Raw genomic sequence first — 15,470 nt, forward strand, 5'->3', positions numbered from 1 at the left:
GACAAAGGGAAGAGAGGAGGAGAGAGTAGAAGAAAGGAGAGGAAAGAAAAGGAGAAGAGAGGAAGAGAGAAGGGGGGGAAGGCAAATAAGAAAAGAGAGGAGGGGAAGAGAGGAGAAGAGAGGGGAGGGGAGAGGGGAAGAGAAGGGAGAGGGAGAGGAGGGAGAAGGAAGGGGAGAAGAGAGGGAAAGGAAAGGGGGAAAGAGGAGGAGAAGTGGGGACAGGAGAGGGGAAAGGAGGGAAGGGAAGAGGAGGAGAAGAGAAGGGAGAAGATGAGAGAGAAGGGAGGAAGGGAGAGGAGAGGGGAAGAGGAGAGGAGAAGAGAGGAGAGGAGAGGAGAGGGGAAGAAGAGAGGAGAGGAGGGGAGGGGATAGGAGGATAGAAAAGAATAGAGTGGAGGAGAGGCTGGGCTTCACAATGGTTGGAATTGCTTAAAACTTTTCCCTTAAGATCTGAAGGAAATCTGTGATGTGGTTGAAAGAGTACCGGATGTGGTGTCAGAGACCCCGAGTTAGAGTCTTGACCCTGCTGATCTCCAGCTATATGGCAGTCACACAACCTCTCTTGTCCTCGTATTCCACCTCTGTAAAAAGAAGAGGTTGGATTAGGTGGTCTCTTAGGTCTCTTCTGGCTTGGACATTCTATGAACTGAATGAAGATGAAAGAGGTCTTTTTCAGTGTCCCTTGCACTAATCTATCTTATATCTCTGTCAGAACAATCTTTCTTCTTCAAAAATATTCATCGATCTTTTATTTCCACCTGAGACCAAGTCCAAAGTCCCTGGTCTGGCATGCTAGCCCATCTGCAGCCTGTTGCTCGCCTCTCAGCCTCAACTCTGATTACTCTACTCCACTCTCAGCCCCTCGTGCGCTCCCTGAGCGCCCCATCTTCGTACCTTTGCTCACATTGTTCCCTATGCCTGGAATGTTTTGTCTCTCCTCTTCACCTGTTCGGTCCCCACCCCTCCTTTAAAGCCCAAGTCAAATGTGGCCTGAGTCTTCAAGCTGGTTGGTTACCAGAGACCTCACGAATCAGGACAGCACAGCCTGGGGATAAACATTTGTGTCTCCTGCACTTGGTATCAGGAGATAAAACTCCACTTTCTGCTAGCTGTGTGACCGTGAGCAAGTCAGGGAATCTCTCTGAGACCCCTCAAAATTACCTCAGATTTAGCTTGTGTGTCCTGTTTGTAATTATGTAAGTACAAGTTACCTCCACTGGCAGAGTGGAAGCTCGTGAAGGCAGGGCATGTTTCACGGTTGTCTTTGCGCTCCGTTACCCAGCGCAGCCTGGTATGCAGCAGGAGCCTGGCAAATTCTTGTCAATTGACAGAGCCCAAGTTTCCTCATTTTAGAATAGGGGATGACAATAATTGCAATAATTTTTCTCCTCTCCTTTCCTCTCCTCCCCTCCCCTCTCCTCTTCTGTCTCTCCTCTTCTCCCCTTCCCTCTCCACCTTCCCCTCTTCTCCCCTTCCTTTCCCTCCCCTCTCCTCCTCTCCCTTCTCCTCCCCTCACTTCTCCCCTTTTCTCCCTTTTCTCTCCTTCTCTCCTCTTCCCTTCTTTCCACTCCCCTCTCTTCTCCTCTCCACACCCCTTTCCTCTTTTCCCTTCCTCTCCCTCCCCTCTTCCCCCCTTCCCTCTTCTCTCCTCTTCCCTTCTCTTCCCTCTCCTCTTACCTTCCTTCTCCTCCTCTCCCTTCTCTTCCCCTCACTTCTCCCCTCTCCAGCCCTCTTCTCTCTTCTTCACCTTGTCCTTCTATCCAGCCCTTAAAAGGCTATTGGGAGGTTCAAATGAGTTAATACGTATAAAGTGCTTTGTAGGAATTAAGGCATTGTCTGTCAGCTGCTGCTCCTATTAGACCATAAGCTTCAGAAGGGTCAGGACCACATTCAAAAACTGAATCCAAAAAAGCCAAGCAACAAGCACTCACCATGTGCTAGGCACTACACTAAGCATTGGGGATCCAAATACAAGTGAAAAGAGAGATAGTTTCTGCCCTCAAGGAACTTCCATCCTAATAAAGAAAGACACGAGAAAAGGAACAGGAAAGGGATGGGGTGGGACAAGGGCACCTGGTGGAAGCATGGTTTTGGAGTCTAGAAAACTAGAAGCACAGTCAGGAGGGAACAGTGGGCTGGCCTGGGCCCCTTCTCAAAATGGGAGCCCCAGGAGGAATCCACCTATAGGAGGACAAACTAAAGCTCCTACTATGTTCATGGTGCTCTACTGGCCCTGGAGATACAGACAAAAAAGAAATATGGCTCCTGCTCTCAGGGAGCCCATATTCTACTAGGACATAAGTAAATACAAGCTTGTTTGAGGAGGATGGAGCAGTAAGAAGGTGGGGAGCTGGAAAAAGCTTCCTGGAGGAAGTGGCCTTTGAGCTGAGCCTTGACAGGAATCTGTTTCTCTCAACATTTTTATCTCCCCAGAGCCTATCACTGAGCTCTGAGCAGGCATTTAACCAACACTTACTACTTTTATTGAATGAATGAATGAATGAATACTGACAGATTCTATTCCTCAGAGGGGTCAATGTCCAGAGTCTATTCCATATGGGCAGTTAGGTGGTACTAGATGATGGCTAGATTGAGCACTGGGTCTGAAGTCAGGACGACCTGAGTTCAAATTCAGCCTCAGACACTCACTAGCTGTGCGACCCCAGGCAAGTCACTTAACTTCTGTTTGCCTTAGTTTCCCATCTGTAAAATGGGCATAATAAAAACACTTACCTCCCAAGGTTGTTGTGAGGATCAAACAAGATAAATGTAAAGCACAGTGCCTGGCATGTAGTAAGTGCTATAATATATAAATGTCAGTTATTACTAGTTCTTTCTGAGTCAAAGTTAAAGAGTCAACCCCACTTCCCATCTTAGAAACAAGGAAATTGAGACCCAAAGATACTACTCAAGGTCACAGAATTGGAATCAGAACCCACTCAGATACACCTGGAACTTAAGCCGAGGTTTCCTGATGCCCTAAGCAGATTGGACACCCTCCCACCTCCCCCACCAGTCATCTGGATTGCAGCTGAAATATTTTCTGTGTGTTGTCTTCTCCATTAGAATGGGGGCTTCTTGAGGGCAGGGACTGCCCTACTTTTCTGTAGGTATCCCCAGCCCTTAACACAGCACTTGGCACATAGTACTTAAGAAATGCTCTTTTCATTCATTCATTCATTTAGAAGACACAGGTGACCCTGAATGGTCAAGGGATCTGGAAACAGTCATTAAGATGAGGAAGGTTCCTGGACAGACTTGGGGAAGTGAGAGGGACCTGGTCAGTACTAAGCAGATAGACTAATTGTTGTAGTACAGGGGGTGTTACCCTAGGGTCCAGGAATGTTTACCTGGTAGAGATAGACTTGGACATTCAAGATAATGAAACTCAGCATGAGGTAAGGGGGAGGGGTAAAGAGATAGAACAAGGCAAGATTGGCTTCGCCTGTGGGAGGCATCCAGCACTGAAAGAGTTAAGCCGGCTGTATCTTTTGGGGCAGTCTCATTGGCTCGGTCAGCACCAGGGACAGGCCCCAGCCCCACTGCCATCTAAGGCTATCTGCTTTAGGGTTTTATGGGGCAGCTGCCTGAGAAGCATCAACAGCGGAGGGGAGAGGGTGGGAGGGCATCAGGGTGACTGGGAGCAGGGGCCTCTGTACAACTGAGCTAGGACAGGGTCGCTGACAACGTCAGAGGGGAGTTGAGCAGTTTGATGTCAGTCTGGCACTGTCCTCCTACCAGGAGCCAAGGGGCTTGGGCCCGCTGAGAGCATGTAGAGGGCACTCCTGTCACCCACGCTCTTATTTCTTTCCTAAGACCATTAATGTGTAGGCACTCAAATGGGATCTGGACGTTGAGGCTCCGCTTTAATGTGAGAGGGTAATAATAATTACAATAATTCACATACATATAATACTGGCATCTACATATGAATATGTGTGTATATGTGTGTATGGGAGACAAGGAGGAAAAAAGACAGAGAGGGAGAGGGAAGGGAAGAGGAAGAGATAAGGAGGGAGGGAGAAACAGATGGAGAGAGACACATGGGGAGGAGCAAAAGACAGAGAAAAGAAAGGAAGGCAAGACAGAGAAAGGCAGAGAGAGGGAAAAAAAGAGGAGTGAGGAAGAGGAGAGAGAGACAGAGAGACAGAGAGAGATTGAGAATTAATATGTTTGAAGCATTTTCCTAAAAAGATGAGGAATCTCATTGTAGCAAGTCACTTAACTATACCTATTTCTCTTTCGGTTGTTTGGGGAAGAGATTCCCTGTCCCTTAAAGACTAGATGCCTAAAGTGTGGCCCATGCAGTCCACCTGAAGGGGGCCAGGTAGAAGCCTCTTGAGATTTTTATTAAAAAAAAAATTATCCAATTACTCAGGAAACCAATAAGGTTTGACTGCCTGAAATTTCTGAGACTAAACTCTGGGCAATGTGTTAGATCCACCTGACTGTGAAAGTGCACTTTCTTTCAAATGTTGAGGATCTGTGATTTCATCTGCACAGCGAACTCCCAGTTCTTCTACCAGGCAGATTGCTACCTGGTTAAATACTTGGCAATTGCATGAGACACATAGAGATTAAAAGACTTGTTCACGGACCCATAGAGTATATGTGTCACTGACAGGCCTTAAACCCAAGACTTTCTGACTTAAGGGCCAGAACCCTATCCCCTCTAGAAAAGAAGCCCCAAAGAACAAGCCCTCCCCCCGCCCCTCCCCCCCCGAGGGAGTTCATTAATTCATTTGGAAACTTCTTTCTGGGGCTGAGCTGTACTGATTGGTGAGTAAATTCGTGCAGACCACCTGGCCCGCCCTATCAGGCCGGCTCTAGAGCATGCTGCCCATGTGATCCAGCCTTCTACCCTGTCATCTGGCCACCTGCCCCTCCATCCCCAGCCCCACATGGAGCAGTCCTCTCTCCCTCCCCTTACCACTTCCAATCTTTTGCTCTGGAAACAGTAATTAAATCAGCACTACAGTGCTACTGGTATGAGCACATCAGACTCCTGCCCTATGGCTCCATTCACCGTCTGTGTGACTCCCCCAGACCCAGAACTCCCTTCTAGGGCCATGACTCCCCATGTGTGTTGTATACTCCTGTTGGGATGGAATGGGGGAGGGATTGTCTCAAATGTTAATGATTGAGGGGAGGGACCACCCCAAATGAGAAAACATGTGTGAGGCACTTAGCACAGTGCCTGGCACATGGTTGGGGCTATATGAATGCTATTACTCCTCTTAGTCTTCCTTCTCCTCCTTTTCCTCCTCTTCCTCTTCCTTCTCCTATTACTACTCCTACAACTCTTCCTGCTCCTCCTCCTCTTCCTCCTCCTCTTCCTCCTCCTCCTCCTCCTCTTCCTCCTCCTCTTCCTCCTCCTCCTCCTCCTCCTCTTTCTCCTCCTCCTACTACTATTACTACTCCTCCTCCTACTTATATCCCCAGTGCCTAGCACAGTGGTCTGGCCCTTACTTCTTTTTCATTCACTCATTCTTTTAGTCATTCAATTCTTTTCATCCTATTCTCTTCCACTATTTATTAGAAAAAGCATTGGCCATGAAATGAGGTGACCAGGGACCCTGCCTTTATGCTTATACTATCTCTGTAACCTTAAGAAAGTCACTTAATTTCCACGGGTCTCAGTTTCCCTATCTAGAAAAGAAGTGGGTGAGACCAGGTGGCCCTTGAGGCTCTTTCCAGCTCTAGGTCTAAAATCCTATGAATTGTTAAATAGAAGTCGAGGGCCATGTCTGGGATTTAAGCCTGGAGAGGCCACTGAGATGTGCCATGAATGGATATACTTTCCTGGTCTAGGGATTAGTTCCTTCCATTGAATGCCAGGATTCTCATCGCCTTAATCTACATCGGTTCGACTGGCTGTAGGCCTAAAAATGCTTACTTTTTTAAGCAATACGGTTAGACTGTATTTTTGGACAGCTCTTGTGTTCCTTCTCAAAATTCATGCTTTTGAAGAGCTAGCTGACTGTATTTCATAATTGTGAAAATTCATGCATCCCCCAGAGATACAGTTTTCTGTTGATGTGGCCCATTATTAAAAAAAAAAACTCAGAGGGCTTTGACTTAGATATTAGGAAGAAAATTCTGTGTGGCATTCAAGGCCTCATTGTCCCTCTCTGGCTTCTGTCCTTCCCTTTTCACACATTATATTTACTCCCATCTGTATTTCTTTGCTCCAGCTACTCCTTCAGCTTTCAGGGCTCTCTTTAAAAAAAAAAAACTGGTTTTCTGAATATAACAAACATTATCATTTTCACATACAAAGAATTTTAAAAGAAGATTACATGTGAAACCACAAATCTCCACTCTCTACAGCTTAGTTTTTTTTAATTTCGTAAGAAATTCAGCACATTCGTTCCAAAGCTTCCTGCTTGTCTGTATTTCCTGCTGAACCTCCTTCTGTTCTCTTCTGTGCATTTTAAGAAATGCTTCACTGACTCTTTACTTTCTTTTATAAGTCTTTTTTGGCATTCCTATTGCTGGCCCCACTCTCCCAGTTCTGCTCTAGTAGAAAAATTTATCCTTGTAACAAATAAACAAAACCAGGCCAAAAAAAAAGTCTGTCTCCTTCTTTGCCTCTAGTCTATCACTTCTAAGTCATGAGGTGGGCACTATACCTCATTGTCAGTCGGCAGATGTTATACTTGATCATTGCTTTGATCAGAAGTCTTAAGATTTCGGGGTTTTTCTTTGCAACATTGTAGTTACTATATAAATTATTCTCCTGGTTCTACTCACTTCTCTCTGCATTAGTTTATACAAAGTATCCCAAATCTTTTCTGAATCTGTCCTTTTCATCTATTCCTTATAGTGAAATAAAATTCCATTATATTCATATGCGATGATTTCTTCAGCCACTCTGTAATTGATGTGCACCCTAGTGCCCACTTCTTTGCTGTAACAAAAAGTCAGGTGTCTGTGGTCCTGAGAACCCAGGAGGTCCCAAAGGGTGTACAAAGGTAGTTAGCTCCCCTATCCCATCAACCTGTGGGGCCTGAGTCCATCTGTTGCTGTATTCCAAACACTGTGCTAAGCATTGGGGATTGGAAGGAAGGTAAAAATAGCCCCTGTTCTCAGTCAAGTGGGAGATAACATGCAAACAACTCATACAAACGAGATAACGACAGGATGAATGGGAGGTGATCCCAAAAGGAAGGCCTGCCTCACTCTTTCTTCTTGTTGCCAACCTGCCTGTCGGTAAAATCAGGTGAAGAAGACTTTCTTTTCATCAGAATGGACTCAGCTAAGCTTAGACCTGCTGTCAGCACATGGCCCACTCCATGCCTCCAGGGGCTCACCCAGGCAGGAGCCCAAACAGGGACAAGAGAGGGAAAGAGAAGAACAGGGGGCCAGGTGTGAGGATAGGGCTTAACACTCAAACAGTTAGGTGGGGTTTGTTTTAAGTTTTATTGATGCTTTTGATTCTCTACACTAGTTATCTCCTGATATTCCCTCCCCACCCCTACATTTAACCCTCTCTTGTAACAATAATAACACACACACACACATTTAAGCAAAACCAATTGACAAAAAACCATATCCGACACTGAATGTAGAATTCTGCTCCTGTAGGTCCCCGCCTCTCTGATGGGGCAAGAATGAATCCTATTCTCTCTTCTTCTCAAGACCGATGACTACAATTACTCTGACCTTGGCTGTCTTCCTGCTCTTTCTACATCTCCTCCATCCAGAGAGGCATCATGGCTCAGTGACTAACGAGATGGCCTGGGGAGCTCTAGGCACTGAGACCCTGCAAAAGGGTGCAAAACCCTGCTGACTGCATACTGACTTTGAAAACCTCAAATTAATATTTTCTAGCTTCTATTGTATTTTTATTGATTTTTCAGATTGCCCAATTTTATTTTCATTTGGTTCTGGCTTCACTCAGGAGTTTTGCAGACTGCCAGCCATGAATAATAAGGCACCCCTTCTCTAAGGCAGCAGCTCTAGTCACAGAGATGGTGAACAGCTTTGGTACAGGGAGTTTCCTCACCTGGAAGTTCTCTGTGCCAGTGAAATCCCAACCGTCCATCCAACACCATCCCACTGGCAACAGAACAGTGGTGAGTGATTCCATTTTACCCACGGGAACTTCTTTCATGAAACATGCATTAGAACCGGAGAGACCTCAGGCGAACTTAAAGAGATTATAATGGAAGCCAACCACAGGCACATAGGATGTGTACATCCATGTTACATAAAAACTTGAAGTTAACCCTGTCATCTGTGAGACCTGTCTAGTCACAGAGGGGGAAATGGAGAGAAAACAAGATTACGATATTTCAGATGATCTTGGCATGACTCAAACACCCCAGGCCAAATGCCTATGCTTTTATTGCTAGGTGATCACCACTTTTTTTTTAACAGCTTATTTCCAAAAGGATACAAAACTCCAGCAAACTACCACTGAGTAGTAACGTAAAGAAACTGCTCTTAGGAGCAGCGAGTCAAACCTTGACCCAGTTTTTCTGTCATTCTGGAAAATACATTGGGGGGAATATTGCTTGGGAGAGCAGGGCTGGAGAATCATGTTGTAGAGAGGAAAGGAGGGGGCCTTGTCCCTACTGATCACAATAGGGCACCAGACACTTGGCTACATCTAAAGCGTTTTGATTTCCATTTTCATAGTATAAGTGTGAGAAAATAAGACACATGGCCAAAAGCACGGAGCAGTGAGTGGCCTCTGGGCAGTGCAGTATTTACATTTGAAGATCCAGGCTGGAGAGCAGGGTCCCTGTCTGTAAAAATAAACAACACAGATTTGTCAGGAAGGGAGACCCGCAGGAGGACTGACCCCTTGTCCTAAAGGGAAGGACTCGGGGTCTTCAGAAGCAGATCTGTAGGGACTCTGGGCCTTCTGTGGGTGAAGGGTAAAGTTAGAAAGTCTGGCCTCCTTTATCTGCCTTCGAGGCCAAGCCAGCCTTAGTCCTGTAACATTGGGCAAGTCAGGTAAGCTCTCTTGGCCTCACTTTCCTTATCTGAGAAATGGAGATAATAATACGTGTTATGCCTACCTTGCAAGGTTATCAGGCTCCAGTGGGATAATGTTTGCAAGGAATCTGTAAATCTTAAAAGTGAAGGCTATTATTTAAAAGATAAAGTTGTCAATGTACATTGGCTGCCCAAAAGCTGATGGGACCTTGGATTGCATCAGCAAAAATACAGTATCTACAACTTCCAACAGTTATTAACCCAGGCTCTTTGAACTTGGTTTTTAAAAAATACATTTCTTGATAACTATATTTCAGTATAATTGGCTTCCTTTGTAATCCCACATAGCTTATTTTGTGCATTTGAAAACAGCAATCCAAGAAAGGATGTCTAGGCCTTACTATGCTGCCATTGGGGTCCATGACACAGAGAAGGTTTAGAACCCTTGGGAAAAGGAGGCAATTGTCTCTCTCTTCTCTACCTTCATGAGACCACATCTGAGGTCCTGTGTTCAGTTCTGAGCACTACATTTTAGGAAGGACATTGACAAACTCGAGTGTGTCCCAAGGAGGGTGGCCAGGATTCTAAGAGGACTAGAAACCAAGCCAAGAGAGGATCACTTGAAAAAGCTGGGTCTCTTTAGCCTGAAGACCTTGGGGGAGATGATGGCTGCCTTCAAATATGAGAAGGGTTGTCATGGAAAAGTGGATTAGACCTGTTTTTCTTGGCCTCAGAGGGCAGAACAGGGACCACTGGGGATAAGTTACAGAGAGGCTGATTTTGGCTGAGTGGAAGGGAAACCTTGCTAACCATTGGTGCTGTCCAAGGGAGGATGGGTGGCCTTGTAAGGCTGTCAGTGAGGGCTTTCTTACTGAAAGGCTCCAAGCAGAGATTGGATGAGAACTTGTCCAAGATGCTGGGGGCAGTGGGGTAAGGGGCAGAGAAGAATTCATTCATTCCCCAGGTAGGGGCAAGACCACCACAGGCACACAGGTCAGATGGATGACCTTTCAACACTAGAGGTCTTTGCTTTTCCAAATACCCTATACCACTGAGGTAGAAGAAACCGATGGGGAGAAAGACTGGCATGTTTTCTTGAAAGGGATCATAGGTCCACAGACTTGGAGCTGGAAGGGTCTTTAAGGGAGATCTATTCTAACACCTTTATTTTACTAATGAGGAAACTGAGGCCCAGAGTGGTTAAGGGACTTACTTAGGCAGCTAGGTGGTCCAAAGGATAGAGCAGGGCACCCAGAATCAGTAAGGCTGGAGTCTGAATTGGTCCTCGGACATTTACCAATTGTAAACATTTACCAACCAACTGTGCAACCCTGGGCAAGTAAGTAACTTCTGCTTCCCTTAGTTTCCTTATCTCTAAAATGGGGATACTCATAGCACTTATGAACAGGTTGGTTATGAATCAAATGCGCTAACATACGAAGTGCTTGGCAAGCCTTAACGTTAACAATCAGCTACTGTTATTGTTGTCCAAACTCACACGGACAGTAAGGAGCAGAGTCGGGATTAGAGCCCACGTCCTCTGGATCGTTCCTAAAAGGCTTACTAGGTAAAGCCCTTCAGATCACTGAGCCTTGGCACACGGGTACCGATCAGAAGGGGTGGGTGGAGGTCTACCTCCAAGGGAGGGTGCCTGGTGTCAGAATATCTGCGTACAAGACATTTCAAGTGGCCCAGAATATATTCTTCTCTAGCTCTGATCTATGTTCCATTCTCTCACTGGGCAGATGAAGGTTGACAGCTGTGGTTCTTTTTATAGGGGCCAAGTATTTTTTGTGACATGCCGAACACCAGGAGAGTGAGATTCACACATGCAGGCGCCCAATCACCCTACAGTCTTACACAGTAAGGACGTTGGCAAAGACCCCCCACCCCCAGTGTAACACACATTCTTAGATGTGATCACTTCATGTGTGCTGAGCCTGTACTCAGACAGACATGGGCAAAGGGCATTCAGAGTCACACAGTGCGTTAAAGAATAGCCAGCCCTCTGAAGTATACAAATTATACTTATCTTTCTTTGTGTACCCAGCCCCCTTGCCCTTTCCTCCAAAATATATTTATATATAAGAGCTTGTCTGACCCTCACAAAGAGCTGGCAAGGTGAGGATTTTAGTCATTAGTAACCCCACTTTACAGTTAGGGAAACAGGCTCATCAGAGTCAAGCCATTTGCTCAGGGGCCCATAACTAGCAAGCATCAGTCCTAACTTGTGCTTTGAAATCAGGCCTTCCCTCCTCCACATGCAGGGGTTTTTGTTGTTTTTTGTTTTGTTTTTGTCTTTATAACACAATGAGATACACCCACAACCTAACACCAATTTTAAATCCACTTACATTTATAGACAGATAGACCTATACAAAGACACACAGACATAACCTGTGTATTCTCTATCTGCACCATGTGGGGAATTGGCTTGATGAAGACCCAGAGCCCACCTAAGCAGCTGGGATCCCCTAAGGCCCAAGGCAGGATAACAACAAAGAAAAATAATTGGAGAACTAGGAGAATGAGCAGGGCTGGCCCTTTCCACTTAGGCTGACCTCTATAGTGTGATAAGGAGAACTGAGAAGAACAGTCCCCCTGCCTGCCTGCCTGCCACCTGTTGCAGGGCTGGAAATCCCACCCTTTGAGTCCCTCTTTGGAGGTAGGGTTTTGTCTCTAGCCCCAGTCTTCCTCCTCCCCACTCTTACCCCCATTAAAATGTAAATAGCTTGCCTGGGAGAAAATTATCCATGTAGCCAAAGTTGTTTTGTTTTTTGTTGTTTTTAGACACAGAGACTGGGAGAGTTTGGTGGGGAACTTCCCAAAAGGTGGGGAAAAGGTGTTAGGAGAGGCAAGGAGTCCTTCACTGGGAGGGGAGTGAATAAAAGTGGGCAATAGGAAGGGCACTGGACCTTTGAAAAGGAGATAGGATGAAACCTGACATTAGGAAGCTATTGCTCCCCTGGAGTTGAGGGTCCAGAAGGGAAGAAACAAAAACCCACTTGGGTGACTTATAAGGAAAGGGATACCCTGTTTTCAATTTGGGGTGACTTGCAGAGGGCAAAATTATTATGTATATGAAGTGACCTGGAAAGTTGTGTGGAATTGGTCATTCACCTTCTAGGGCAGAGGAAGGAGAGATATCTTCTTAACTAAGTGATTAGCTACTGGGAATATGGCAGAACACTCCCCAGCCACTACTCAATCATTAGGCTTCCTGATTACTGGATAGTGACTGGCCCCATAGGCCCCAGTCAGGGAGTAGAGACGAGTGAATCCCCAAACTGGGAAGGGGTAGAGGGAAATACCATGCTCATATGGCATCAAGAGGGCACCAGGTATTATGGCTTTGGGTTCCTGGTCTGATAAGGATTGTGAGCCCCACCAGGCTTGGGTAACTATAGGTAAGGATTAAGTTAGCAAGTATAGGTGCCACTCTGTCTGGAACTGGGTAGTTCCCTTTCATACACCTCTCTGATGATCTGAGCCTGGTATTATATATCTGAATTTGTGTATTCTCTTTTTCCTTGTAAATAAACCCAAGAGAAAGCCCTCCTGTGGTCTAGAGGGGGTGGAAGCAGGTGATAGAATGGGGAAAAGGGAGACCGAGTGTTCATAGTGAAACATGGCTGGGGCAGAGAAAGGGGAGTGGGTAATTGGGGCATGGGCACAGTGGATCTTTGAACCCCCAAAACTAGGCTGGCTCAAAGGCTTTGGGTAGGGGAGTTGTGATTAAGAGAATTCACAAAGTAGCAAAATGGTAAAAGCCTTGGGTCAGAAAGCGGAAGCCTCCTAGACTGGGGGCCCCCAGGACATAAAATATCAGATTGTTTTAGCAAGGCATAGTATTAAGCATACTGACTCTGCAGTCCCAAGCCCTGGGTTCTAATCCTGCCTCTGATGCTTATCACCTGTGTGGCCTTGAGTAGTCAGCCTCTCTGTGTCTCAGTTTCCTAACCTTTAAAATGAGTGGAATTGACCTCTGAGGTTCTTTCTACTTGGAGAGCAGGACCTCTTAACCTTCACGTGTCCTAAACCCCTGGGACAAGCTGGTGAATTCTATAGACCCCTTTTTAGAACCAGGTTTTGAAATGCATCAAAATACATCAAATAAAATAGAAATAAAATAGGATTACAAAAGAAATCCATTCTATTGAAATATTGTATCAAAATATTCTTTAAAAGCTTGGACCCTGAGTTAAGAACCCCTACTCTAAATCTGTGATACAGGCTAAAGGCCCAGGCTTTGACCCTTTAGATACTTTCCCATTGTGCTCTGGGTTGATGGGGGTGAGGGGAAAAGTTTAGGTCTTTAAATATTTCCTCCAGACTCCCCAGAGTCACAGGCCCTCCAGAGAGCTTCTCAATCCAAGCCTTTAATGGCCCCAAGGCCTTCAGCAGCACTGTTGGGAGCCGGCCAGCTGGGCAGCTGGGACCTTCTCCATAATCCCAGCCCTTTCCTGGGGCCATAGAGTTGTGATTACTATTTACTGAAGGTTCACCCACCCCAGTCTTTACCTCTATTGAGTTTGTGATTAGGAGCATGAAGCCTGAAGCCTGCCTGGCATTCCTTACTAAACCCGGGACTGGATGTTCCAATTCCTCTGCTCTGTGTTACAGGAACATTTGTGGCTGTCCTATGCAAATTTATGCAAATTAACAGGCATATTTCTCTGAACCCATAGCCTCATGGGTGCTCCTGAATCAGAAGTGGGTATAGAAAGTTCCTTGGCCTGCCCCTATACTGATGTGTCAGAGCAAGATGGGACTTGAAGAAGCAGCTAAGTCTGCTGTCAGATAAATGATCATTTCACCCACATTTCTGGTAGCCCCCCCTCCTGCTTCCCTGTGAACCTCCTTGGTATGAAACCTCTGTTCCAGCCCTAGGTTTAGCCTCACCCTTGGCACCTAGACGTTCTTGACAAGAGTCTGGCTTGACCTGCTTCTGATTGGACTTTTTGCTTGGATCTCAATATTGATGGCCTTTTTCCTCCCAACATGGAGGAGATTGCTCAGGACCCTGGAGCTATTTATGTAAAACAAAATGTAGGGGAACCCCCTGAACTCAGTAAGAGGAGAGTTGATGGTGGTAAAGTCTTTTCCCACAGGGAAGATACACAGTTAGGCAATGAGGGGTCTACCCACAACTCAGCCTGGCCAGAAGACCATAAGGCTTCCTAGTTGGGGTATTATTTATCTCATCCCCAAGGAATGGAGTAAGCTACCTCTCTGCAGCTTGGCCTAGAACGGGCCAGGAAGGTGCAGATGACTTCAAGCCTCGATTTTCCCGTCCTTGGACTTAAGGCCAACTTTGGGGCTGGACAGAGTTTGGGCAGACTGGGCAGTGTCTTAGGCTTCAGGGTTTGGGCCCCTACACTCACCTCCAGGAGAGATAAGTCATCCATCTCTTCCAATGTCTAAAGGCAAAAAAGCAAGAGTCAAAAGCCCTAGTAACTGATGTGCTTCCAAGTCACTGTTGGATGTTGCCTAGTAAGATGACAAGACCAGCTGGAGCCATGGCGATGTGGTGGTGCAGTGAGCTCAGGGCCCATTGCCTGGAAACTCCCAACTCAACATCATGAAATGCACTGCCCTAAGCCTAGACTTCTTTGACAGTCACTGGCACACCATTTAATACATGCTGATTGACTAACTGACTGACTGACCCACTAGGGTCAAAAGACCTGAGCATATGTCCCAGTTCTACCATAATCTGTGCCTTTGGGCAAGTTATTTAACTTCCCTAGGACTCAGTTTCCTCATCTGTAAAATTAGAAATGTAATAGCAATAAGGTATTCTTTGTCAATTTCAGAGAATTATAAAGATCAGGTGAGACATGAGAATTACTTGCAAAACTTTAACATTTGGTATTAATGTCAGCTATTTTGATTGTATTGTTATTATTAATTATGGACTTGGTTGAGGATTAGCAGTTATACCCAGGGAGGACCTGAGCATCTATCCTTTCCTAGGCTTCCTAATTAGCATTTACTTTAGCCAAAAGACATGTTGAGTCCTCAGGCAGTGGCCTTGACCTTGGTCCCTGCCTAGGATACCAAGTGAAGACAACTTTGACCTTCCTCTCCTCCATAAGTAATACTCTCTTCTCTCATCTTCCCTCCTTTTCCTTCTGCTGCCCCACTCAACTTTCTCTGCCTCCATGTCTATCCAGGGCCAAGCCCTGAGGCCTTGAGAGATAGCTGGTCACTGGAATTAGGGAGTCCAGTGGGCTTAGCCACCACGTCAGCCTGGTTTTGCCTATATGCCACCCAGGCAGCACCCTGGCTCCTGCTGGGCTCAGCATCTCTGTTTTCCCTTCTTCTGGGCCCAGACCCAGCATTGTAGATCCCAGATTTAGAGCTGGAAGGGTCCTTAAAGGCCATTCAGCCCAACTGCCTCATTTTATACAGGAGAAAACTGAGCTCAGAGAGATTAAGAGGTCACCTACAGTCATAGAGCTACTAAATGTCAGAGGTGGGATTTGAACCCAGGTCTGGCACTCTCTGTATTACTCCACACT

At 46.1% G+C, this 15,470-nt stretch overlaps 1 protein-coding gene across 1 annotated transcript in view; it reads right to left on the bottom strand.

Annotated features, from left to right (window-relative positions):
• Nucleotides 1-8,714: 8,714 nt before the first annotated feature.
• OPN4 (opsin 4) overlaps nucleotides 8,715-15,470 on the bottom strand; it is a 34,266-nt gene continuing 27,510 nt past the window's right edge. The window contains exons 10-11 of the mRNA XM_036737265.1: nucleotides 14,331-14,366; nucleotides 8,715-8,753 (exon numbers count right to left, since the gene is read on the bottom strand). Of these exons, the coding sequence (XP_036593160.1) occupies nucleotides 8,715-8,753; nucleotides 14,331-14,366 (75 nt within the window). The remainder of the gene's footprint in view (nucleotides 8,754-14,330; nucleotides 14,367-15,470) is intronic.

The sequence above is a fragment of the Trichosurus vulpecula genome, chromosome 8 (genome assembly GCF_011100635.1).
Source record: "Trichosurus vulpecula isolate mTriVul1 chromosome 8, mTriVul1.pri, whole genome shotgun sequence".
NCBI classification, from domain to species: Eukaryota; Metazoa; Chordata; class Mammalia; order Diprotodontia; family Phalangeridae; genus Trichosurus; species Trichosurus vulpecula.